The sequence below is a fragment of the Yarrowia lipolytica genome, chromosome 1D (genome assembly GCF_001761485.1).
Source record: "Yarrowia lipolytica chromosome 1D, complete sequence".
NCBI lineage: Eukaryota > Fungi > Ascomycota > Dipodascomycetes > Dipodascales > Yarrowia > Yarrowia lipolytica.
The window spans coordinates 573,678-599,254 of record NC_090773.1 but is presented as its reverse complement, the minus strand read 5'-3'; the positions used below and the strand labels follow the sequence as shown (position 1 = coordinate 599,254).

Sequence of the window (25,577 nt, the reverse complement as noted above, 5' to 3'; positions counted from 1 at the left end):
TTCAGCTACCTACAGTAGTACAGTATACTTCGCCAGCTTCTAAGTTACACAGGTTCACGGGGCTCCATCTAACAGAGTTGTCAAATAAGGTTACCTTTAACTGTTGGGAGTTTGTCTTAGATTGAGCTCGAGTGACATGGGTCTGGGTCTGCGAGAACAGTGATGCAGTGCTCTGGTAGGTGATCGGGGAGAAAAACAGTGGGTTTAAGAGGATTTTGTTGTTTATTAAGGGTCATTATGAGGTTGGAGACGGTTGATACAGTTTTGATTACTCAACTTGTCCGCTTTTTCACCTCTTGCACTCGGATTACTCAGCAACTGCGCCTCCATGCCATTGCCTGTTACGGGTCGGTCAGTAGACTCAAACTTAGGGGGTCCCGCAGATTTATGACCCTCCAAATAAGCGTTTTTCAAAGGCCACAAAAGGAGAAAAAGAAAACGCGGAATATGCAAAAAGCCGAGGGGCCCTTTTTTTTGAATAACGAAAAACAAAGAGGGAGTCTCCGGCTCGATGGGTGTGACGATTGTAGGGAGAAGGAATGGAGTTGATACGAGCTGTGAGACAACTGTCTTATGTTGGAAGCGAGTAGAACTCACTGCAGATGCTTGCCTGAACTATGTACGTATCTTGCCGGTGAGGTGGTACTTCTATAAGTAATCCTTGTGGAAGGCTCGATTTCGCATCCCCTGATTTATCATAGCTTGTCTGTCCTTGTCTGAAGTATCAGTTATCAAACAATAGCACCAGGAGTCTGCACCGCACTTGTTGTACGAGCACACACAATGAACACCTTCCAAATTTCATTACTCAACGTTTGCCAGTGCAGCTGATACAGGAGCCACACCCCCTACAAATAGCTACCAGTATTGGTGCGACCTTTAGGAGAAGTGCGGCATGCAAGAAGACAGAACCCGATAATAATGTGTCGTATTCTAGCCTGACAGCTTGACATGGACGCAGTCGGCAACGTTTTGAGCCACTGGAACAGGGCATTTGGCCACAAGAAGCCGCTATTTTTCACGCTTCATTGTCACGGCATTATAATGGCGGTGCATGCCCCGCTCAACGTCAGCTGCACGGTCGTTATCCTTGTTCGTCGGACTCCTACACCCTCAAGATGCAGATCCTCGGCTGTGGGGAGAGGTGTGGAAACGTCTTGCACGCCAGGCATGTCATGTCGGCAAGTGGATCGCCGGAATGGGGTAAATGAAGTATGAGACCTACGTCATAGGCGTGGAACGGGGGCATTTCCAACTCACCAGTGTCCAATACCAGCATGCAACCTCTCAAGATGCGTATTCGCGCTCGTTACCGGATGCATCGTATCAGACAACGGTGGGTACCTCTGTGCACCTGTGTGTGCCTGTATCTGGATCTGTAAACGTCTGAAACCTGTCGTGGAGAACGTGGGCACATTCCCCTCCATGTTTCTGGGCAAGTGCGACCGTCAAACGTCACGGCTGCACCGGATGGCGGTTAAGGCCCTGACACCACCAGTCAGCGTTTGACAGCTTGACAGCTTGACGGCTTGATGGCTTGACGGCTCGGCACAAGTCGAATAATTACCGAACTAGCATTCAGGGCCCGAGCTGGGGCACGGCTATGGACGCTCACGTCCTGGAGTTGAAAAGTGCATCCTTGCAGGACAAAAATGCATGCACAGGGTGGAAATGAGTAGATATTGCGGGAGTCGCGATAACTGTACAAGTTGGGCACCTCGTGCGCGCCCTTGTACGTGCAATACGATACCGTCGCCACTGCCTTCCACGCCTCTTCTTGCACCCCACCTACGCACTCATACTGCTCCACTGATTGTTTGAGGGGAAGAGAAGAGCAGTGAGAGTGCAATCAAGCAAAAGAACTGAATCATCCTTGTCTTCGCCGTTCTCCCGCACAAAAAAGCCGAACATGGAATTGTCTCTCTATTTTCCACACTCCTCCAAGAGATGGACACCTGTGTATCATTGCGAGTTCGGTGGAGTTAGCGGAGTATGTACTCGTAAATGTATGTACGATACAATCGATCACTGAAGTACAACAGTGAACGGTCGGAACAGCAGACGGTCAGAGTTCACCGATCCGACTTTCCCGTGTTATATTACCGGTACCATCACCGGTATGATACTCGTAGTGGCAGTAATGCTGCTACTCCTACTGTACCCTGTCCCTCAGCCAAGCCGCGCGTTTTCATATCTCTGCATTATCACCATCATTCGTTCTCTCCCCCCATGTCATGTGCGCCTGGTGCAGCAGCTGGTGGGGTATGTGAGTGGAGAGTCTTGTATGGGGCTTGGGCCAGTCAACAGGGATCGGTTTGGAACATCGATGCCCACAGTAGTTTTTGTTTCCGAGCCCTGTGAGTGCTTGTTTGTCTTTCCACCACCACCTGTCTCTTTTATTCTTCCTCTCTTTCTTCGTCTGTCTCTCGCGCCCTTGAGCTCGCCTTTTTGTTTTTTGCACTTTCCTTTTCGCAAAGGGACAAAACGCTCGCTGCACGTTCCATTTTGCTTTTTCCGCCATGCCTAACGAAATGTATATGATGGGAAAAAAATTAATGGAAAACGGCAAAGCGAAAAATCCATTGCTGCAAAGCGTGGCTCAGCATATCGGTGAGAGTGCCTCAGCAGCGTGGCCCAGCCGTTCGCTCACAGCATCGGGCAGGACCACCAGCAACAGCCAGCGCCCTCACCTCACAGTGGGTCAGTATCCTCTTGGACTGCCCTTCTTAGTCTGAGACACTTGTCATAACTATAAGCCGAGGGTGCGCGAGGATGGGACCTGGCATGAACCAGAGATGGGATCGCCCTTGGTCCATGTCACAGATTCCATCCGAAACATGTTCGAAACGGCTTCATTTTGGCGTCGTCGCACCAGTCTCAAGTGTCAGTGGGGGGGATCAGCATGGTCTTTATATAAGTAAGCACAGTGCAGTATTACTGAGCGCAAGAAATAGGGCCCCGGGATGTACCGTATACTGGAGCTTGCTGATGACAAGGGCACCATAGAACTACAGCTCGGGAGAGCTGACCTCGACCTTGCCGGTCCACCGACACTGCTTCTACATGGACATGGGCTACTGGACCTGACTCTCTTTTTCTTGTCTCCGCTGGTTGGGACCTATACAAGGTGGTACCCTAAACCTATTTAGTGGACTCTCTTATTAGAATGAATCGAAAAAAGAGAGTTTGAGTCTACGCCATAAGGTTTTGAAACTCAGTGTGGGCCAAGCTTTACATGTTATTGCACTTTGCGTTTTCGCACAGCAGACACAAAAAGCACAGCGCACAGCACCACACAACACAAGACAGAGAGAGACGTCTTGCAGTGCACTTACACACACCTACTTTCTCAGCCATGACAGTGTAGACAAAGTGAAAACTCGGCCCTCTTCCAACTCACCTACACCACATTTGCACACATCAGCACTTGCACTGAACAGCTACTCGCCGACACAACCACACCCCCACACACAGCTCTCACGCAAGACTCACACGCTCACACAAAGTGACTCGTACCGCTACACTCACACGCTCACCCTCTTACATTCACACAACTCACACGCGACAGTGGACCCACTCCGATGATGGACGTTGAACGGGTCGAGCACATGCCGCCCAAACCAATGTATTCACTTATGACGCAGCCGGTGGTGCTCAAGGAGGAGCCCGTGGCCCCATCTCCACCCACGACCCAGGCCGCGCAACAGCAGCAGCAACAGGCCCCGACACAGACACAGACGCCAGCACAACCGCCACAGGCGCAACAACCGACACATAACCAGACACACACACAGCCACCGCAGCAGCAGCCGACCTCTGCGCAGCAACCGACGTCGTCCAACGCCACCGCCAGCAACTCCACCGATAACAAGAAGCCCGGCACCACTCCAAAGGTGTCGCAGGCCGCGTTCATCCACAAACTGTACTCCATGCTGGAGGACTCATCCATCGAGCACCTAATTTCATGGTCTGCGTCCAACGACTCGTTCATCGTGTCGCCCGGCGAGGAGTTCTCCAAGGTGCTGCGCCAATACTTCAAGCACACCAACGTGTCGTCATTTGTGCGCCAGCTCAACATGTACGGCTTCCATAAGGTCAACGACACGTTCACTTTCCACACCGGCGACTCCTCGCAATGGGAGTTCAAGCATGGCGGCGGCTCGTTCAAGCGAGGAGACGTTGAGTCTCTGAGAGGTATCAAGCGACGAGCGTCGCGACAGTCGGCCTCCCAGAGAGACAGTGTGCCCTTGCGGCCCGTGGGACTCGTATCAGACTATGGCGTGGCCCCATCAGGAGGAGCACCACCGGGCATGAACGGCTCGGTGGACGTCGGAACAGCAGCAGCGGCGGCGGCGGCTCAGCACGGCCACATGATGTTGCACCCCTCTCAGCATCCTCACCACCCCCACCCTGCGGACGATGCCGCTGCCGCCGCTGCCACAGCCGCTACGTGGCACTTGCATGACTCCGTGTCCCGCATGGCCGCTACACAGGCCGCTCTCATTGACGCGGTGCGGTCGCTCCAGTCAGACGTGATTTCCCTGCTGGATGTCCTCCCGCGAATCACTGAGGGACGGGCAGCCGTGGAATCCGCTCATACCGAGTGCCAGCGGGTGGCACACGCCATGGGCCACCGAAATGCGTTCCTGGCGTCGCTAGACGGCCGGCGCGAGTCGCAGCCCCAGCCCCAGCAACAGCAGCCCTACTTTTATCAACAATCTGCAGCAGCGTCTGCAGCATCGGCCACAGCCCCCGGAGGATCGCAATGGCGACAACCAGAGCCCCAATATCCCGTACCCCCAACGGACCCGTTCCACCGAGGTTCGCGGGGCAGAGCAGTTAGTGTGTACTTCGACCCACTGGCCAAGGAGCCTGCTGCGGGACCTGACGGACAGGCGCCCCCTACTCACACCAGTGCTCCCCCGCCACCACCACAGCAGCAACAGCAACAGCAACAGCAACCTCCACACTCTCAGGGAGCGGCCCCACCACCACCATTCGGCTCTTCCCCCGGCCCTACCGGTCCCCCTGGAGGGGTGCCCCGATCACAGCGACCAGGCTCGTTCCCTCTGCTGCATCGACAGGACAAGACGGAGTTTGTGGGTGGTGGATTCGCTGAAGCGCTGAAGTACAGAACTGACGCCCCGGCCCGTCGCCACACAGCCTCCGGCGCCGAAACCATGCCTCTGCCGCAATATACTGCCCCTACATCTACTCCTCATCCTCATGAGCCTTCTACTCCGCCACCACACTCGTCTCCACACACGCCGTACCGTTCGCCGCATCCCTCGGGAGGTAGCACGCGCTCCAACAGCAGCAGCAGTACCCGTGGAGCATCTGTGGCGGCTTTGTTGAACCCAGAAGGGGGCGACAAGAAGCGCAAGATTGAGTAGTACGGTAGTAGGTGATTTACACCGGTGGACGTGTTGGATGCACTAAAAGAAACACACACAGCCTATGGTACGGATAGATTGGTTAGGAGCTCTCGTTTTCACATACAGTTTTCACACCAGGCTTGCCGATCTCCCAGTACCCGGATCGCAGGCGCTTGAAATGACACCAACATGATGATAGCAAAGGAACAAAAACAAGACTTGAACAGAAAACCCCAAAAAAAAGGAGAAACCCCCACCGGCTTTGTAAAATTATTTATTTTGTACCTATTTGAGGATGCGTAGACGAAGAGAGAACAGAAAGAGGGTGAAGCAGAGGGAAAAAGTGTCTAGCATCGTACGATTCACGGGGCGGACTGGAATTAGCTGTTTCACAGGGGGCTAGGATCGATGCTACTGCAGATGCTGCTACTTGTACGTAGTGTCCTTCTTTTATCGTAGTTGGAAAATGGTGTGCGAACCAAGAGAAGGAAAACCCTGAATGCGGTGGACAAGAAGCCACAGCCAATATCTCCTGAAGCTTTGGAACTACGCCCATTGGGTAGTAGTAGTATACAGGTCCAAGGCGGGCGTGTTGTTTTGCAGCACGGAACATGATCCATGTCCACGGCTCCGCATACGATGCGCGAAAAGTGGATCATGGCGTCCTTTTCGAGAATTGCAGTCCGTGGCATTAAGGTCTCTCTGCAAAGGCAGCTAAAGCGCATCTCCATTGGCACCACGACCGTGAATGGGTTATGATTCATGGGAGGGATAGCGCTTGCAAGGCGCTTGTGTCGCGTAAAGATGGTTAAAACCAGTGTTTTGATTCTCCCCGAGTCTCCACTTTGCGAAACGTTTGACATGTAAAGGGAGCTATCTGTACAAAGTACACAGGAGTTGACTCTTATGAGATGCAATAGCACTCATGCTTGTACCCGTACATGCTGTACTTGTATGGGTGTTTGAATGCCGGTGGTGGTCTCTACTTTTGGAAGTACCTGTTATCCACCATCTCCGCCGGCAGCAAGTAGCTCTGGATGAATCGCATAGTCGTAGAAGCCCAGCTGGTTAAGTCTTCTTCTGGTTGTAGACCCTTCACAAATAAGGCTACAAGTAGCGCCTTTGACCGTCCTAAACCGTGCTATGCAAAACGCAGGAGTGGTTCCGAACATCTATAACTCGGCGGCTATGAGTATGCGTATCAAGACATGGGGGTGTCAAGCCAGTGTCTCCTTTATTGTGGCGTATATTTATGTTTGCGTTCCAGAAAACCGCAACCGTTCCGTAGCCGTGTCTATAGAAGGTTCCATCGTGAGGAGAAGGTGTCTCAGTTGAGGTTGAGCTCCTTCTCAATGAGTCAATTCACTTCGCGATAAGTTTTGTTGCCCAGGTATTTGGTCGCTGTAGCACCAATTCTGTTGTCAACCAAAAACTTGTTGGGACTCAATACGAATACGAGACTCTCAGACGGCCACAGGGCCACGGAATCCGGAACATATGTGAGCTCTAAACCGCCGATGGAACTCCACGTTATTCCAAAGGACCCTTACCCCAGCGTATTCACCGGAGCTATATGGCTTGGCAAGTCTCTGGGAACGCACTTGTTGGTTGCGTCTGGGCTCGTATCTCCTCCCCAGGTGTATTCACGTGATTGATACGAGCAGATAGTAGCAATCACATGACCTCAAGCACTTGGCCTCAATGACAACTCCCCTCTCAGACCTAACCCCTAGGCTGTGTAGCTTTCGGCTAAACCATGGAACCCGTTAATGCGAGGTCTAGACTTTTTTTTTTTTTGTGAATTTTGAATTTTGTCTACAGTACGTTTCTTGGCCTAAGCTAGCCTCGTGCCAGTCTACTTGTAGTCTAGTGGCCAGTCTAGTAGCCAGCCTAGTGGGCGGGTTCCTTGTGTTTCTAAGCACTTGTGCTACAAGACTTGCGAAGAACAAAATAGGAGAATTGGAGGAGGGGGAGTGAAGGTACGTCTGTCATGATGCTACTGTCGTGTTGAGTAAAACAATACACGAAGGTCTTTCCACGAAGCTCAACTTTTTACCTGACATTCTGTACAGGCTTCTACCTAGCCTTTAACAGACTAAGATCTGGCACTCCCTCTACTGTAACAATGACTCTATATTCAGATCTCGCTCCGGGGACTACTACACATAGACCGGATCTACCCACTGGCAGATGCGACACGATACTGGGGTTTGCGGCCGATAATAATCGACAGGCAAACACGTCCATAATTTGGCCGTAAACAGGCGGATTCTGGAGGCTATAGCTCCAAGCTACCGGCTACTATACTGCCACTATTTATCCACAAAAAAGCAATCCTAACCGGTTCAAGTACCTCACACAGAGAGTTGTACTGTAGACATTGTGTTAGACTGGAGGTTAGAAGAATAGTGGAAACATTAGTCGACACGCTAGCCAAGAGCGATGGCGTCATTCCGCGTGACCTTGGGCTTCTCCACCTTTTCCCCCCTCCCTCTTGTATCATTCTGTGGATCACATTTCTTCAGTTTTCTTTCGTGCACCCCGCCGTGTAAGGTGTTGCTTAACCGTACTTGATCGATGCACCTTCAAATCTCTAACCAAAATTCCCAGATTTCTTAATAATCAGACCACTTTTCCAACGGGCTGCAGACTACTGCACTTAAGCCGTTCCTACTCGGAACTTGTGAACCCAAAGTTGCCGCGTCCAGACGGGTCCAGACCCCATTGATCTGTTTGTAAGCATGACACGGTGGCTGCGCACAGGAGACACCTCCCAGAGAGACTAGACAGGGTACATCTAGCTTCTTTACCAGAACGCATACAGTTTGCTGTGCTAGTGCGTGCGCAAGGAGATTGTGGTCTAGCACTTCTGGGCGGTGGGGGGGTATAGTTTTTGGAGATAATCGGGGACACTTTCAGACACGCCAATCGGCAACACTTACAAGTGAGTTCAATTAGTGCCGATTTCGAGCTAACTAACTACAAGTACTTGTCTGGTATGTTTAGTTCCTTGTGTACTGACATACAGTTATAGCACAAGTATTTTGGAGGTGCTATCTATTGTGTTTGGCACAGCACCTTTAAAGAATATAATACATGCAATAATTAAATAATAGGCCAGGCCACAAGCAATTTTCTAAGCTCTTTCGTCCGTCTGGGCTAACGTCGCTTCTTCTTGGTCTTCTTGTACTCGTCCAGAAAGTTGCCTGTGGTTTTGGCAGACTTCTTCGACCTGCTCTTGATATCCTCCTCGTCCGAGTCAGACTCGTCCTTCTTGTTTTTGTCATCAGCGTGTTTCTTTACCACGTAACCCTGTCGCATCACGGGAGTCACGGTAGCCACCGCATTGGCCTGGCTGCCTTTACTGTGCATCTTACTCAGCGCCTTCATGGATGCAGACATCTTGGAGGTATCTGGCTTCGTCACGCGGCCTCCTCCAGGCGCCGTGCCAATTTTGGAGCCAACTCCAGCCCAAGACGCCACTGGTTGCAGCTGCTTGACCAGCAGTTTCTGAGCATCTTCATCCGCGCCGCCGGGATCACTGTCACCGTCACTGTCGCTCATCCAGCCGCTCACGAGCTTCTGGGCCGAGTCAATGGAGACCGCAAACTTGGCGTTAAGTACTTTTGCCTCGTTGACATTGAGCGTGGACATGATGGATATGCAAATGTGGTTGTGTTGATGTAGTGTTCTCGCTGTGATATTTTTCTTGATTAGGTTCTCATGCATGAACTCGGTGATGGAGGTGTAAATGAGCTGCTGCTGTGATCTCGCACCTAGGACTGGTGCAGACGGGCGCCAGACACAGCAGTAATGGCAATATAATGGAGAGCAAATGGCAGTTGGACATGTTCAAACCCATTTGGCATGCCCATACATAAACCACATCCACTCATAACCTGTCGATTCACCCTTACACACCCACACCTAACATTGAGATCCTCCTGGCAAGCACAAATACTGCTACCTCACCTCAACACCAAACACCACAACTCAACTCAGCCCATTGTAAGGAGCATGAACACCCCAACCCCGCCCAGCCCCCCCCCAACTCAAGCACCACCAGCCATACCCTCCATTCTTCTCACATCTGTTGAGTAGATAGAGTTTCCAGTTAATCCGAGTCCGTGTCACCATTGTCGCTGCCAGTGGTAGCTCGGAGCCATTAGCTACGGTGATTAGACCGTGCTGTCGTTTCTCTCGGTCGTTTCAATGGTCCGTACCACGATACAGTTGAGTTCGGAGAAAGTCGGGAGACTAACAGGTTTTAGTGGATTTTCACTGGCAGCTGTCACAGGTCAACGATGAGTGTGCAGAAAGCGGGGATACATTTACGGTACGGACTAACAGGGCGGAGCATGTTCGGAGGGGGTTGTGGTGGAAGGTCTCTCTAGGAGTTGATGTGGTAGTAAGTGACGAGTTGTATAAACACCACGAGCACAACTGACCCACCTTTCTACATTCTCTGTATCCGCAAACCTGACTTGACTGGGTTATGATATCCGTTAGATCCTTTTGAAATTGCGATGCGGAAAAACAAGAGACCCTGTGACTTGACAGGTACCCGGTCTCAAAAGCGGGTGACAGCTATCTTGCGTTGTGGGCCGTATTGAGAGCGTCTTATGCCTCATTGGGGCTGGTTGGATTGTTCTGTCCGCATTGCGGTTGCTTTTCTATTGTCAATTTGGGGCCTCCAATTATTCTGTCACGAATATTTTCCCCGTTTTGTTCCTGCTATAATTTTCTGCTGATCGGTGCCTGTCCGTGGTGGTATCGTACATATCGTAGCTCCTCCGGTTCTTTCCACTCACAGCCGTGCCAGGATGCAACGCCGCTGTCCAGTGGAAGGAGGCCCACGCACACACGTTGAAACTCTGCGCATTGGGTTTGATGAGTGAGAGATGAGTGATTATTGGAGCGGCGGCGGGAGGGTTGGATTAGTCAGCTAGATGTACGATTTCCACGTGACCTGGCGGCCATGAACCACTTAAAGTGGGACTTTTGGTCACCTTCATTCATCACGGTCACCGTCTCCAGCCTAGTAGGCGCGTAATTAGCGTGACACGCCGTTTGCAGAGGGCTTAATTTGAGACGCAAATTTGTAGTGTCTTCGGAGGGTAACGGAGCGCGATTTGCGAGGTTTGGAAGTCGTTTTGGACAAAAAAAGTAGATAAATATAATCTCAGAGTCTGGATTGGTGCTCATACAGAATTCCAAACCTCCGCAACCACCAGAACCATCCCATTTACTCCCTCGACTCCTCCTCTTCCTTCAATTGTCCTCAACCTCGACGTCCCAATCCAACTCTAAAGCCCAAAGTCTATAAGCGAAAAATGTCCACGGCTCATCACCCGCACCACGGCTCAAGTATAATGGCTATTATCGTACCTGTGAGGGGCTACAGTATGAGGCAGGTGGTACCCACCACGCCGTGTGGCAACTGGAGCAGATGGCATGGCTTTATCGGTTCAAATGGCCAACAATTCGGCCTCAATTGACCTCCAGACCTCGTCACGACCCTCGGACTTAGACCCACACTATTTCGGAAACTGTCGGCGACGGCCGCTATCTCCCAGTAAACCATGTCCCCTTGGCTCGGCCTCACAAGGTCTTTACTCGGCACACATGTAAAAACAGAATAACCTTAAGCTGAGCGGGTGCATTTGGAAGAGGGGTAAGCATGAAAGAGAATCGTGTCTAGAGGGGGTGTAGAGCGCAATTGACGAACTGGACACAGTAGAAACCATTGGTGGGCCACTCATAGCCCCCAAGGCGATTCTTGGGAGCTCTCCGTCCCTCCAGCGGCTTTTAGACCGCCAAAGTAGGACGTTTGGTTGCCTCTAAAACCCCCAACACACTAACTCTGAGAGAGCGTCCGCTGTTACCCGGCAGTCAACACTGTGTACATGTTGGTGCTGTCAACCAAAAAGTAAAAGGCTCGTGGATTTCATTTTCCTCTTACCAGCAAACCACACACCATCCCACAACATGTTTTCGCGAATTGCTGCTCGATCTCGAGCTGTTCGACTTAATCAGGTGAGTATTTGGCGCCACAGCCCGCCACAATGGCTCCTACCGGTGTCTGTTTCCGCCGACAATTGTCCTGTTTTTCCGGTGCGCGTTTTTCGGCGTTTGTGGTTACACATGTCCAGACGCTCGGAAACCACGCTGGGGTCTTGTGAACGACACACCGGCAACGTACATCTGTGGATCATGGGCAATTGAGTCGCAAACCACCTCGCCACATTCGTCTTGTTATCTCCAACGGCCTGTTCATTGTCGTCCGGAAAAACGCCTCGGCTAAATGCACATGCATGCACATAATATGAAATTCGTGCGTGCAGAGGGATAATGAGCATGGGCAGGACCAACACAAGCGCAATGCCATTCTCATCGAAGTGGCAATTGACCCCATCGACTGGGGTTCTCTTGAGCCGTCCCTTGACACTGCGTATCTCCCCGTTGTCCAAAAAAGAAATTAATCTCACTAACCACAGGTCGCCAAGACTCAGACTCGAAACCTCTCTCTCCACGAGTTCCGATCCGCCCAGATCCTCCAGAACTACGGTATCGATGTCCCCAAGGGAGGCGCCGCCACTACCCCCCAGCAGGCTGAGGATATTGCCAAGAAGCTTGGATGCGAGGATATGGTCATCAAGGCTCAGGCTCTGACCGGTGGCCGAGGTAAGGGCCACTTCGACAACGGCCTCAAGGGCGGTGTCAAGCTCATCTCCTCCCCCACCGAGGCCAAGATGTACGCCGAGCAGATGCTCAACCACAAGATCTTCACCAAGCAGACCGGTCCCCAGGGTAAGCCTGTGACTGCCGTCTACGTTGTGGAGCGAGAGTTTGTGCGACGAGAGGCCTACGTTGCCATCCTCATGGACCGAGCCACCCAGAAGCCTATCATTGTCGCTTCTTCCCAGGGAGGTATGGACATTGAGGGTGTTGCCGCCGAGAACCCCGATGCCATCCACACCTTCCCCGTTGACATCCACACCGGTGTCACCGACACCCAGGCCATTGAGGTCGCCAAGGCCCTCGGTTTCTCCTCCAAGGCCACCCAGGAGGCTGCTGACGACATCAAGAAGCTCTACAAGGTCTTCACCGACAAGGACGCCACCCAGATCGAGATTAACCCTTTGTCTGAGACCACCGACCACCGAGTGGTTGCCATGGACGCCAAGCTCGGCTTCGACGACAACGCCTCTTTCCGACAGGAGGAGGTCTGGTCCTGGAGAGATCTGACCCAGGAGGACCCCGAGGAGATTGAGGCTGCCAAGCACGGTCTTAACTTCATCAAGCTCGACGGAAACATTGGCTGTCTTGTCAACGGAGCTGGTCTCGCTATGGCCACCATGGATATCATCAAGCTGTACGGAGGTGAGCCCGCCAACTTCCTCGACTGTGGTGGAGGAGCCACTGCCGACGCCATCAAGAAGGCCTTCGAGCTCATCACTTCCGAGCCCGGTGTCACTGCTATCTTCGTCAACATTTTCGGTGGTATTGTCCGATGTGACAACATTGCCAAGGGTCTGATTGCTGTTGCTCAGAACATGAACCTCAACATTCCCATTGTTGCCCGACTCCAGGGAACCAACCTCGCCGAGGCCCAGAAGCTCATTTCCGACTCTGGCCTCAAGATTTTCTCTTTTGGCGATCTTGATGAGGCTGCCCAGAAGGTCTGCCAGCTCTCCAAGGTTGTTGAGATGGCCCGAGAGATTGACGTTAACGTCTCCTTTGAGCTGCCTCTTTAAGCGCGCTTAGAGACCAAGTTATGAGTAGTAATAGATATGTTATAGATAGACGTGAGTGTAGTTTACAATTCGTATACGAATACGAGTATGTACTGTAATAGTACGAGCACGGGTACATACAGTAATTAGAGGCAAGTTCGATCTGGGGTGCATATGGAAAGTTCGGGTCTTAACTCTTCTCCTGTGGAATGTACCACGGGGTCTAGTGTGCACCCTGGCAACATTTTATGATAGTCGAACATGGTAACTTATAGACTTGTAGCTTTTCTTGTGTCTTGTGTTTACTACAAAAAGGAGAGCCACAACACAAGACCCTGTCTATTACTTGTACTTGTACTCTGTAGGACGTTAGCTTCTCCAAAGTTTCACCGGTTGGTACCATTTCTACCATTTTGTGGAACAAAAGCACTGCTCGGCTCGTCTGTTGGATTCTTGGTTGTTTACGGTCTAGGCTGAGATGGGACCCACAGTACATGAGTGTGGTCCTGCCAAAAAAGTCCGACGCTAGGGAGACTACAAGTAGCGACAACTAGTATCGGCACCAGCGCCTCTACTCGTGGCATCGCGTTACATGCTTGTCGTACAGAACCCTGGTGGAGCTATGTGCGGTTAGGCTGAAGCGCTCATTGCCACCGCACTACTGCCGACATAGAACACACGTGGGCGGTCGTTGCGGTATCATTATGTCCACCCTTCTAGACTGACGTAAAACGGCGACTCTTTTGACATCGGCGTCTTGAGTATAGTCGCCCCATGGCACTTTTCTAGGTTATGTCCTGCTATGAAGTATGGAGCTATGTATTCGTTGAGATCATAGATGCGCCATGTTGAGACTGCTTGTTTAATCTGATAGTTTCCATGTCGGTTCTTGTCCATATCCCTTTTCGTTCGCCTTGGCTTCTTTCCTGTCTAAGATGTCGCGCTACTTGTACTTGTAGACTATAGCAATCGGCTAAATGCAGATCTCCACACTTAACCCAATCTCATCTTTTTTTTTAAAAAAAGCACATACAATGCAAGTGCTCCTTGGCATGGGGTTGGAGATGAACCTCTAGGCCCATGTAAGGATACGGTATGTAACCAACAACAGCAGACAAGGGAAATCTGCGGACCGCAATTGGCTACTAGTAAAACAGATCTCTTTGTAAAACTACTCTTTATTTCCCTTTCTTCTCAACACACTAACGTGACTCCGTTGGTCGCATTCCATAAAGCCTGTACCTATGCCCCCCTCCGAGAACAATCTGAAGACCCTATACCTTATGCCCTATCCCTGATGGTAGCTCTGCTCCAAGTGCACCCATTAGCTTCATGACGTCAGCTTGTCTAAGCGGACATAAATGAACGTCCGTCCGTTGGTCTTGGTTCGCAAGCAGCTACTCGTACTTTTCTCGTAGCTCCAGAGCTACCGCAATGTGCAGGCGTGACTAATTGTGGAGACTTATGCAAGTGGAGACGAACATCGTCGTATCGCTTGCTACTCCTACGGGCACTACTTTCATCTCTTCATATAAGCTAACGACGTATACCCAAGAGATTTTGTTGTGCAAATGTTTGCCTGTCCTATTGCAGAACCGGCGGTATATACTATTTAAAGCTACAAACACCAGTACTTATACCGCTTTGTCGCCTCGTCTATAGTTGCGGTACACCCTGTTTTAATATGTACCTCCTTGTTTTACAATATATTAACGATACACTAGGATATGATCAGTAAGCAAACATGGTTCGGTAATGAATACTTCGAGGACCCAACAAATCCCACTCCTTCTGGGTAATGTACATTTCTTCGACAACCTTGAGTCGCGAAAAGACGGCGCCTCCCTTCCAGGTCAGAATCTGAGGATCCATGTCTCGAGGAGGAGGCATGACCGCGATGGCCTCATCAGAAACACCGTCGTCCTCACCGTCGTTACGAGCCATAGACCGCCAGATTCCAAGTCGGTCCACCAACAGAGTCTCGAACCCAGCCAACTGGGCGCCTCCTCCAATAATAATGATGTTCTCGTACATCTTGCCGGGTCTAGAGGGATCCGAAACAGCAGCACTTTTGATAGACTGGATAACAGCATGATCCAGTCCGGTGAGAAACAGATACGGCTGTTCCACGTCGTCCACAATCTCCTTCTCAACTACTGCCTCTCCTTCCACGGGCTCTTCAGGTGCCTCGATCAATCCCTGCTTGATGAGAAGAGCAGTTTGAGCGCCAGAAACGGGATTGTCCTCCTTGTTGGACTCGTAAACATCCATATTTCGGGGGAACAGACGATGTCGGTCTCGGAAAAACTCCTTGTACATGGTGTTCAGTGGCTCGAACAGCTCAGGATAGAACAGACCCAAGGGTGCAAGCATGCCCTCGTCGTAAAATTTGAAAGTGTACTTTTGAGTCAGCTTGTTTTGTCGTGGACGAATCAATTGACCGGTAGAGACTCCGATAGATGCCTCGTCTGCCGTAGCATACTGTGTTTTGAGCTCCTCCATTAACAACATGTCGTTGGTATCGTTGGGATCGACGTTGTAGGGGAATGAAATGTTCTGGAGCAGCTTGAGGAAAGCGTTGGTCACGTCATCTCCTCCATATTTCAGGTTTACCCGAGAATCAGGAACAACCATACCATCTTCAACACAGCAGATGGATGTTTTCTGGGCACCGACATCAATCACACAGGAAGTGGAGATTCCAGCTCCAAATGTGGCTCCCATTCCTTCCTGGAGAAGAGCTACACGGGGGAAATCCATCTTGTGAAGCAACAAGTCGACCAGCGAAGAAACGTAGGTCTTGTCGTAGAGGTCTGGAATCAACAGAACAACATTGTAATTCTTGTAGTCTGTGAATTTTACACCCAGTTCCGCTTCGAGAGCCTCCACCAGGATAATAGCCATGTCTCCTAGCACCTCCTGGGGTGACGAGTACATTTTCGTCTCGTTGAAGCAGCCATGAATGATGGGCCATCGCAATGCGTAATTGGAGTCCTTGACTCTCAGTGCCGACTCGCCCACATAGTATTCCTTTTTGTCCGAGGTGTCTGTCCAGTCCACCTTGGAGGGGTCGTTGTGTTCAGGAATCTCTTCCGGTTGCGTGTTTTTGGTGTTGTAGTTGGTGGTTAGATCTGTCGATCCCGGCTGGATTCGACATTTGTAGAACTTCATTCGCTCCTTGAGATCCTTTTTAACCGTCTTGATGGCGGCGATGATCGGGTCGCTGTCATCGGCCATATCCACGTCCTCTTGTTCTGCTCCTTCTTCCTGCTTCACCTTCTTGGTTTCATGTTGTCTTCTCGCAATCACCATCTTGACTGTCTTGGGATACGGATCCACTCCAAATCCAATCCGCAAGTTGCGCGATCCTGGATGAATCACAATCGTCTGGTTCTCCTCCTTTCCATCTGTTCCATCGGGATCCGGCGTTGCTGCTGCCGAAGGTGTACCCTTGATGTTGTTAGATACAGCCGCCGATCCGGCCTTGGCCTTCTTGGTCTCCTCCTGCACCTGCCGGTAGACGTATATCTGGTCGTCGCGCTTCAGATACTCGGTGTAGTAGTTTTTCTGGTTGATGGGTGTCACCATGGAGAAGGTGGTCTGCTTGAGACCCGGGTTGACAGCAGCTTTCGCTGAGCCTCCAGAAGAGCTCTTGACCTTCCCTCCTCCGGGCTTCGGACCAGGTTTCTGCTTGAGAGCCCCGGACTTGGTCAAAGAGTTGACTCCAGCCTTGGAGGAGCTCTTCTTTGACGCTCCAGGAGCAGGTGTGCCTGTGGGAGTTGCTGAAGGAGTGCCAGTAGGCGTCTCGGTGCCCCGATTGAGATCATCGGGCAAAGATGCGGGCTCATAGTCCCCCAGCTCACTGGGAGTTGCTCCCAAAGTCGATGAGGGGATATCGTCACTGTCAATGTCGTCCATGGCGTTGTTGACTGGATGAAGAATGGTGATGAAGCTAAATGGGACATTTAGTGGTGCACTAACAGCTGCATATATTATGTTATGTGGGCGCGAGGTTAGGGCGAAATTGAAGACGGTTCGTAGTGATGGATGAGTGGGTATTCTTATTGATAGAAGCGTGTAATATATCGTGTACTGATCATCATCCGTGGTGAGATTGGAGAGATTCACGATTCCGAGTGTCAGACTTAGGCTGTTTTCTTTTGTTATGCTTAGTTGGGAGGTGTAACTGAGTGTAACCAAATGTGACTAAAGTTGGATGTTAGGTTACAACTTGGTGATTGATAATGCAATTCGTCACTTGAAACGTCTGTCGAGGACAGTTGGTGTGTATCATTCAATTTGTCGCTATATTTCCTTCTCTTACAGTGTATACACAACTTCTCTTTTCCGTATTGTTGGGCACAGATCACTCACGTGCATATCATGCAAACCCAGAATAAATTATCTTCTCCATCAACATCACAATGCTGACCTCGAGAACTCCAGGTGTGGGCCGTCTGCGGCTTCCACTGGTGTTTTCCCGAGATTACCACAAGAAGCGACGTCAGATGAAGCAGAAAGATCTCGAAAAAGAGTCGCGACAGGACGCCGTACAGCGCTTTTTTGACAAAGATCAGAAACGGTTCGCCGTCATGCCCTACAAGTCGCCCTACGACGCAGTCAAGTACCACGAGGCCCAGCAGGCGGTAAAGGATGGATCACACTTTCTGGATGTGCGACTGGTAAAGTGCTCTGCTGGAAAGGGAGGTAATGGACGAGTCTCGTTTGCCAGAGAAGCCATGATGCCCTATGGACCTGCTGACGGAGGAGATGGAGGAGAAGGAGGGTCAGTATACATCCAAGCGGTAGACTCCATCCGAACGTTGAAGAACCTCAGTTTCAAGTATATGGCTGGAGCCGGAAAAGCTGGAGGATCGTCCCATATGTACGGACATCGAGGAACAGATGTGCTTCTACAGGTGCCTGTTGGAACTGTTGTCAAGTGGTGTCCCGATCCTAAGCGAGACGTTGAGCAGGATCTCATCAAGGTCGATCCTGAGGAGGCTGCCCGAAAGTATCCCCCACAGTTTCTTGAAAACGGAGAACCGGTACCTGATCACAAGGAGGTTGTGGGTGTGGAAGTGGCTGAGGGAATGTTCCACATGAACAGAGGCTACCTGCGTCTCAACAGAGCCACTATGGCCGATGGAGAGGGATGGACCTACGAGAACCCCCAGGTGGCCAACTGGTGCAATGATCCCAAGAATCCTCCCGAGTTCTTCACTCGAACTAAGGAGGCCACCAAGTTCGATGACGCTGTGCTCAGATCCACTGAAGAGGCTACAGACGTGTTCCCCGTGGACGGTCTGGATCTGTGTGAGCCAGGAAAGCCTCCGCAGCTGCTGCTCAAGGGAGGAGCGGGAGGAGCCGGTAACATGAGATACCATCGAGACGATATTCGAAACCCCAAGTTTGCCAAGTTGGGCCGATCCGGAATTACCGCTACCTTCATGCTGGAGCTCAAGCTTCTGGCTGATCTGGGTCTGGTAGGACTGCCTAACGCAGGCAAGAGCACTCTTCTGGGCGCTATTTCGCGTGCCTCGCCTCGAGTAGGCCACTGGGAGTTCACCACTCTGCATCCCACCATTGGTACCATCTCTGTGGGCATGGACAAGCCCTCATTTACCGTGGCTGATATCCCTGGTATCATCAAGGGAGCTCGAATCAACAAGGGTATGGGTCTGGACTTTCTGCGGCACGTCGAGCGATCCAATGGTCTCGTCTTCGTCATTGCTCTTGACAGACCGGACCCTGTTTCTGACCTCAGAGTGCTCATTGGCGAGCTGGGCCCCGAGCGAATGGCCGGCAAGAGTGTCTTGGTGGTGGCTACAAAGGCGGACGTGGAAGAGTCCGAACGACGATTCATCGATCTTAACGCCTTTGTGTCTAACAAAAACTGGGCCATTGTGCCTTGTTCGGCCATGAACGCCGAAAATGTGCAGCCCGTGATCAATGAGATGGCCAAGGTGGCCGGTGTCTACGGAACTAACACTATTTTGGAGGGATGATCTTGTATATATTAAATTAATTATTGACTGTTGAGGTGTACTTGAGGTCAAATCAGATAGTTCGGACTGTGGGTGTCGTATCTGATCGTTTAGATGGCTCTGGGCAGCCCTCTTAACTCCACATTGGTGTGTATTCACTCCCCGCCCCATGGAAGGTCTCATACTTTGTAGAGCATCGAGAGCTCGCATCTCGGTATGGTAGTAGCTACTGAACAAGATACTGTGCTGCGACACCGAAAGAGCATAGTGATCCACCTCGGTACAGGAGCTTTGGTTTCTCGTTTATCTAAAACAAGCATATTCAAATGTCTCGAAGTGGGTCTCATTTGCCTGTCTCATCAGCATGTCTCAGGGTTATGTTTCCAGATGTCTTTTTTTTTTTTTTTATTCTAATGATTCTTACACAACAACGTGCTCACGTGAATTGGTCGCAGCTAGCGAAGCAAGACAATGGGCGAAGCTCAAGTCGGGTGGCAAAAACAAGACGCCAGGATTACTAGACCTGGCGAAAATATCTCCAAAAAAATAATTCTAGCGGCACCTGGTTTCGATCCAGGGACATCAGGGTTATGAGCCCTGCGCGCTTCCACTGCGCCATGCCGCTTTTTGATTGGTTATTCTGCAAAGTGTTGAACCAATGTAGACCGTTAAAAAAATTCGCTCGTTAAAAAAAAAAAAAAATCGCAGCGCACATCGCAAAGATTCAGAAGTGTATGATTTATTGAACGCCAATAACCCTGCTTACTACAAGTAAGTATATAGCTGTAATGAACCATTAGAAAAAAAATTAAAAAAACCTTCTTACTACACTTGTACTGTAGTTGAATAGCTGTAAAGAATCAATAGAGTTGGTTTTTTTTTAAATAAAAAAAACATGGCTAATTTAAAATAATAATAATAATAATAATTTTGCGCTTAACCGAGAATTTACGACAGCAACTATGCTCCTGGGTGGCTCCGATTCATGTAAATCTGCTCAAGCACATACGCACATGTCTATGAGATCAAAGAGAGACAGTCTGTTGAGCTAGACAGTAGATAAAGCTTTAACGCTATGAGTAGTGGTGCTTAAATGTGAATTCGAACGTGCTGTATTATTGCTCCCGGGATTAATTCTCACTCCCTTGCATCCTTCGGTTCTTTTTTCGGTGTATTTTGCCGTGGTTCGGTTTTGGTTTCGGCCCTATTATCGCGTCAAGTAAACTCTGCTGACTTAGAGTGCACTTTGTTCCAAACTCTCAGCATTGTTAACTAGCACAGGTTTAAACCAACTAGAATTGTTTAACCTTAGCATGCACAAGCAGGTCTGCACAGCAGAGTCCCGGCGACGCCGCAAACTTCCGGATGCGCTGCAAGAAAAAGCACAATTAAAACTTCTTACTGTTGTCGACGTCATCGCTTGGCACGTTCAAAAACGGCACTTCCCAGAAGTATACTGTACATACTGTACATACATACTTTGTGCTATGGGCGCATATCATCCAGTGTTTGAGGAACAAAAAAACGGCAGGACGTGGCTACTGAGGGAATAAAAGGTGTTTGAGTGTTTGAAAAGGGTGTGGCTGAAATCTGTCCGATTTGGGCTGGGAGACTGTGCTACTTGTAGCTTGGAACTGCTATCTCGGTACGAAACTACTACCCAGATTACTCTCGTACTGGTATAGTATAAAGTTTCATATACTGTACTCGAAAAGGACAAAAAATAGGCGTGAGAAATGCTCACGGGGCAAAAGAAGAGAGGACGACAGGACTCGAACCCGCAGCCTTTGGAGGACGTCGTTCATAAGAACCGAAATCCAATGCGCTACCATTACGCCACGTCCTCAACGGAAGTTGAATTTTAGGAAAATGTGAACTCTACTATACGAATTATGTAAAAATTTGCCACCATTTTCTTTTAAAATGGCCATTTAAGGGTAAATAGTAGTTCCTTGGTGTTACTGGAGCTGTTTAATATGGTTTTCTTTAACATTTGATTCCCCTTTTGAGCGTTCATTGTCAATATCTAAGTTCCATCGAGATCTCATAGACATAGCCCACGCTAGACACTTACCTAAACCCTGTCTCTCAAGGCAGTTTTAACCGCTAGAATGACTAAGATCTAATGTCGGATACATGAGATAGTCGGGGGTTTTGTATTTCCGATACTGATGAAGCATTAGTGCTTCTCGAGAAGTCTTCACATGCACAGTCGATGTGCTAATACTGATAGTACAGTACATACCCGTATCTACACTTAGTCCATTGAGGTATTTCGCAGAACCAGAATTATGAAGTATCCAGCCACCTATGTATGAACAGCGCGCTATCTCTCCCTGTAATGTTCTAGCTCTCTCTGTTCTTTGGTTTCCTTCGTTTATGTTTCACATTCACGGTAATGTATTTATATATCATCTGGTACAAGTAGTGCGAGTAACAAGACACTATCTGTGCAGACAATAACCGCTTGGGGTTAATGAACAAGGCACAGTATAGCACATCAATGGACAATGCGAAATGCTCCAGCTAATGTACCTGTGACAGAGGTTGCGGCACAGTTATTCTGTGTCCCTAGGCCACCAAAAAACGATCAACAAACACCGTGGTTGTGTATCACTAACTGAGGTCTGATAACACCTCAGTGTTCAATACCCTCCTATAAATTCGTTTGTTATCTACTTGTAGAACCTCTCTCTCTCGGGTACTTCTTTTTCCTGTTCCGAATTCAACTGGCACTTCCGAACCAAGAATAGCTAAGTCCAGTGAGCTGCGGCTATGTCGGTTAACTCGGGCTGAGAAAGGCCGATTAATCATTTATTAGTCTACAAGAAAGGGGACCCGTGTGTGTCCATATTCCTCCCATGGCCTTATAGTATTGTGAGTACACTATCACCGTTCAAACACAGGGTTAAAGTCTGGCCATCTCCACAAATCCACCTCATGAGGGAGATCATTAGGAGATAAAGATGATCTTTATGGATGTGATTAAAAATCTTTCGACATTTACATCGTCATATTTTTACTATTAATGACGACATCGCTCTAAAAATACAGTTCTCGCCCTGTCTTTCTTTCCCCACTCATGATGTCACTAACGGCACTAAGCTGGAGAGAGATACATTATAATTCCGGCCATCAAGTGGGTTCCGAAAGAGAAGATGAGATTATAAAAGAGGCCATGTTTCCTGATCTAGAGGTCATTAAAAACACCTCAAACCTCAAAAGAAGAACTCTACATTTACAATGAACCCCATTGCCCTTTACTTCCTTGCCGCTGCCGTTCTGGCTGCTCCTCAGGACCAGCAGGATCAGCAGGACACCCAGACCCGACCTGATCGAGATCCCCATCAGCGACCTCACATCACTCGAACTTGGGATGCAGCTGAACAGTCTGCTGCCCAGCAGGCTGCCTCTGATGCCATTAACTTTGCTCATTCAGTTCATGGTGGAGCCGAAAGTCTTGCCATGGGCTTTGCTGGGCAGGTTCCCTCGGACCCTGAAGAGGCTCGGGCGTTTGCCTCGTCTATTTATGCCGCAGAGTCCTCTTTCCATCGTTCCATCTTCACTGACGGGGTGGATCTCCATGAGAGTATTCGGTCAGACGTCCATGACGCTATCACTGGCTCCCCTTCTGCGTCTGGAGCTGCCACTGGAGCTGCCTGCTGGCTCTGCTACGGCTGCAGCTGCTGCCGGAGGGAGCCTCTGCCATTGACTCCTCAGCCTCTGCCACTACTCTAGCCGCCAGTCTGCTTCAGAGACCGCCAAGGCCTCTTCTGCTGAAACTTCTGCTGAAGCTCCTGCAGATAAATCTGTAGCTGCTTCTGCCGTTAAGACTGAAGTGGCTGGTTCTTCCGTTGCCGCTTCTGTGGAGTCGAAGGCTGTGTCAAAGGCTGGTTCTTCTGCCCCTGCCTCTGCTCCTGCCTCTGCCTCCGTTTCTGCTGCTCGTTCGGCCTCTGCCCCTCGCTCGGCCTCTGCCAATGCTCCTGCTTCTTCTTCCCCTGCCGCTGGTTCTGCTTCTGCTGCTGTTGTCATCCCCGCTAAAGCCAACTCGGCCGCCAAGGGTATTGCTGCCAGCGGACTCCTTGCAGGTGCCGCCCTTCTTGCTCTTATTTAATCCAATACTTCAGTAGTTATCTAATTTAATTCACAATAATATATATTCGTATAGATCGTCTCTACAGTCCGAATTCTAACTCCAGAGCTCTCCACTAGTAGGGTCAGTAGTGGACCTAGGTACAAGTACCCTTGTAGGGAGACACGGGCCCTGTAGCTACAGCCTTGGTCGGGTCTGTCTTTGGTTTACCTGTACAATAAAAGGACTTCAACACCGTGGTCTAGCTATGAGTAGTACTTGTATATACTGTACTCGTACTGAGCTTACACGCCCCTGAACGACTACAAGTAATAACGCTCCTCAGTCACCCTTCCTTGTACAACTCCTCATTCCTCCAGTCTGCTAATAATCAATCAGACAGAGTGAATTTTGGTCACCATGTGGACCTGGTACCATAACACTCGATTGCTTCTCTCTACCCCCATGTGTTTGACTGTTGGCTACATGTACTGGGTACTCAGCATGTCATCTCATCTCTGGTATTTTAAGTTTTGTTTCGTATGCAGGGATTGCAACATGCGCCAACAATATAGTTGTTTGCACGTCAAAGCGGGAAGCGGTGCAAAAAAGAAATGTGCAGTGTACAAGTTCAAGTATCTGTATGGAGGCAAGAGGACAGTAATGTGATATGCTCACGTCTGAATGTGTATTTTCCATGTTATTTTTTTGTTCTGTTATCGACACCAACCTCAAACAAACCTGTCTCAAACAACATCATCTTGCCATGACCAGCATCTTCCTATACGCCTCCCAATAGAGTGCTCCAACAGCCAGGCTTACCAGAAAGTTATATTTTCACATTGTCCCAACGCCTAAATAGTGGCACGAACTTAACCCTGCTCGGTTAGAGTTTTTGCGTGTCTCTGAGACAAGAACCACATACCATTGACGAGTGTGTTAGGTGTGAAAAATAACCGCACTGTTGTGGTGCCACACATGTCTAGAGCATGTGAGACAGCCTGCGGAAGAACTCGCTCTGTTTTCAGCACTTGCTCTCTGAACGAGCACAAATACTTGCAATCGCGTTACTGGTCTTAGCTTTACTCGCCATAAATGATGTATACAGCTCCATTGCCGATTTGACGAGATCTACACCAGCTCTCCGTAGCGTAACATTGACGATGATGACGACGAATACAGCCAGGAAAGCCGGTTCTGAAACTCTTGTGGACGCAACAAATCGTTGCTATTCTATTTCCAGCCTCTGGAAAACACCTCAGCTGGCAGCCCTGGTCTGTCTTGCCGTTTGCCAAACCTAACACGAGTACCTGCAGTGCCAAGCTCGCTAGAATGTGTTCCATAGATATTTCTACTACAGGGTGGGTAGGAACTATGGAGACGGTGATCATAGAGAGCCTCGAACGGGGAGAAAAGGGCATGTTTTTACATGCTTACAGAGCCACTTCGAGTCGGTAGACAACGACCCAGCCTCTCCGACGGCACCACCCCCCTGTATTTATACCCCACTCTGATTCTCCTGTCGAGCTAAGTTTACAAAACGCGTAGAACGAGCGTACTTGCCGTGAAACGTCTACAGGTCTCTCAAATTCATGACTACGAGTGCAATTTACTTGCACGTACACCACGAAGACAATAACAAAGCGAGAAATGTTGCCTGCCTATTAACTAACAGCGTCGTCTCCAAACACAGCGCCTCATCCACACAAGCCTCGCCTAAACATGAATTCACAAAAAGCCCCTTTCCCCATTGAGACGTCGATCGTTGCAGGGTTCGAGTTCTGCGAGACGACATGGGGTTGGAGGAGGATTTGACGGGAAGAGAGAACGTGCGGGATATTGTCCGAAAACTAAATGATGCACGTCACAGGTACAAGTACTGTACCGTAAGTAGCAGGGCGTTGCAACACTTGCTCTTCACATTGCATTGTACGGTTTCTATACGCCAGCCCCCGCAAATCGGATGGACAGATTGACGACACTCGAAAGGGTATTTTGGAGGCCAATTGAGTGTATTTTAAGCGTCGTTCAACAAAAGAGGCAGCGTGAAAGCAGCGCTCGTTATGCTAAAATCTGCATTGCTCCAATACTGTCCACGACCATACCGTTTCAGAGTAGCAGAAGGAGGGGAAAACCAGTACACATGAACAACTACATCCTAACTTCTCGTTGGATCTAAGTGATACCCAGAAATTTCCATCTTGTTATCCCTTAATACCTCAAAACAATCATGACACCATTCAGTACCCCAACCAGAGATCTGCATTTTTCGATCGACCCCTAGAAAGATCGACAGACGATCTCAACACTACGTGTGGAAAGCGTGCCACCCTAAGGAAGCGACAGGACCCTGAGCCGGCCGTATTTAAATACTTTCGAGTCCGCTGGCGCCGGCCAGCTTAAACTC

At 49.8% G+C, this 25,577-nt stretch overlaps 9 protein-coding genes and 2 non-coding genes across 11 annotated transcripts; 5 read left to right on the top strand and 6 right to left on the bottom strand.

Moving 5' to 3' along the window:
- Nucleotides 1-1,498: 1,498 nt before the first annotated feature.
- On the bottom strand, nucleotides 1,499-1,911 carry YALI1_D05973g (uncharacterized protein; the record flags this gene model as incomplete). The annotated part of the gene is made up of 2 exons (XM_068282607.1): nucleotides 1,499-1,758; nucleotides 1,803-1,911. 2 exons carry the CDS (start codon nucleotides 1,909-1,911, stop codon nucleotides 1,499-1,501), a joined length of 369 nt encoding a protein of 122 aa, XP_068138708.1.
- A 1,670-nt stretch (nucleotides 1,912-3,581) lies between these two features.
- Nucleotides 3,582-5,393, top strand: YALI1_D05956g (uncharacterized protein; the record flags this gene model as incomplete). The annotated part of the gene is made up of 1 exon (XM_502417.3): nucleotides 3,582-5,393. The coding sequence occupies one exon, from the start codon at nucleotides 3,582-3,584 to the stop codon at nucleotides 5,391-5,393; it is 1,812 nt and encodes a 603-aa protein (XP_502417.3).
- Nucleotides 5,394-8,534: 3,141 nt separating this feature from the next.
- On the bottom strand, nucleotides 8,535-9,104 carry YALI1_D05901g (uncharacterized protein; the record flags this gene model as incomplete). Its single annotated transcript, XM_502416.3, has 1 exon — nucleotides 8,535-9,104. The coding sequence occupies one exon, from the start codon at nucleotides 9,102-9,104 to the stop codon at nucleotides 8,535-8,537; it is 570 nt and encodes a 189-aa protein (XP_502416.3).
- A 549-nt stretch (nucleotides 9,105-9,653) lies between these two features.
- On the bottom strand, nucleotides 9,654-10,006 carry YALI1_D05892g (uncharacterized protein; the record flags this gene model as incomplete). The annotated part of the gene is made up of 2 exons (XM_068282606.1): nucleotides 9,654-9,863; nucleotides 9,914-10,006. The coding sequence occupies 2 exons, from the start codon at nucleotides 10,004-10,006 to the stop codon at nucleotides 9,654-9,656; spliced, it is 303 nt and encodes a 100-aa protein (XP_068138707.1).
- A 1,357-nt stretch (nucleotides 10,007-11,363) lies between these two features.
- YALI1_D05873g (uncharacterized protein) lies at nucleotides 11,364-13,132 on the top strand (the record flags this gene model as incomplete). The annotated part of the gene is made up of 2 exons (XM_502415.4): nucleotides 11,364-11,411; nucleotides 11,873-13,132. The coding sequence occupies 2 exons, from the start codon at nucleotides 11,364-11,366 to the stop codon at nucleotides 13,130-13,132; spliced, it is 1,308 nt and encodes a 435-aa protein (XP_502415.2).
- Nucleotides 13,133-14,842: 1,710 nt separating this feature from the next.
- YALI1_D05822g (uncharacterized protein) lies at nucleotides 14,843-17,029 on the bottom strand (the record flags this gene model as incomplete). Its single annotated transcript, XM_502414.3, has 1 exon — nucleotides 14,843-17,029. The coding sequence occupies one exon, from the start codon at nucleotides 17,027-17,029 to the stop codon at nucleotides 14,843-14,845; it is 2,187 nt and encodes a 728-aa protein (XP_502414.1).
- Nucleotides 17,030-17,535: 506 nt separating this feature from the next.
- Nucleotides 17,536-19,119, top strand: YALI1_D05817g (uncharacterized protein; the record flags this gene model as incomplete). The annotated part of the gene is made up of 1 exon (XM_502413.3): nucleotides 17,536-19,119. One exon carries the CDS (start codon nucleotides 17,536-17,538, stop codon nucleotides 19,117-19,119), a length of 1,584 nt encoding a protein of 527 aa, XP_502413.1.
- Nucleotides 19,120-19,651: 532 nt separating this feature from the next.
- YALI1_D05795r lies at nucleotides 19,652-19,723 on the bottom strand. The gene has a single exon. It is a non-coding gene; the product is annotated as a tRNA-Met (tRNA).
- Nucleotides 19,724-20,855: 1,132 nt separating this feature from the next.
- YALI1_D05783r lies at nucleotides 20,856-20,944 on the bottom strand. The gene has a single exon. It is a non-coding gene; the product is annotated as a tRNA-Arg (tRNA).
- Nucleotides 20,945-22,341: 1,397 nt separating this feature from the next.
- YALI1_D05764g (uncharacterized protein) lies at nucleotides 22,342-23,212 on the top strand (the record flags this gene model as incomplete). Its single annotated transcript, XM_068282605.1, has 2 exons — nucleotides 22,342-22,733; nucleotides 22,819-23,212. The coding sequence occupies 2 exons, from the start codon at nucleotides 22,342-22,344 to the stop codon at nucleotides 23,210-23,212; spliced, it is 786 nt and encodes a 261-aa protein (XP_068138706.1).
- Nucleotides 23,213-25,233: 2,021 nt separating this feature from the next.
- Nucleotides 25,234-25,573, top strand: YALI1_D05739g (uncharacterized protein; the record flags this gene model as incomplete). Its single annotated transcript, XM_068282604.1, has 2 exons — nucleotides 25,234-25,307; nucleotides 25,351-25,573. The coding sequence occupies 2 exons, from the start codon at nucleotides 25,234-25,236 to the stop codon at nucleotides 25,571-25,573; spliced, it is 297 nt and encodes a 98-aa protein (XP_068138705.1).
- Between the last annotated feature and the right edge of the window lie 4 nt (nucleotides 25,574-25,577).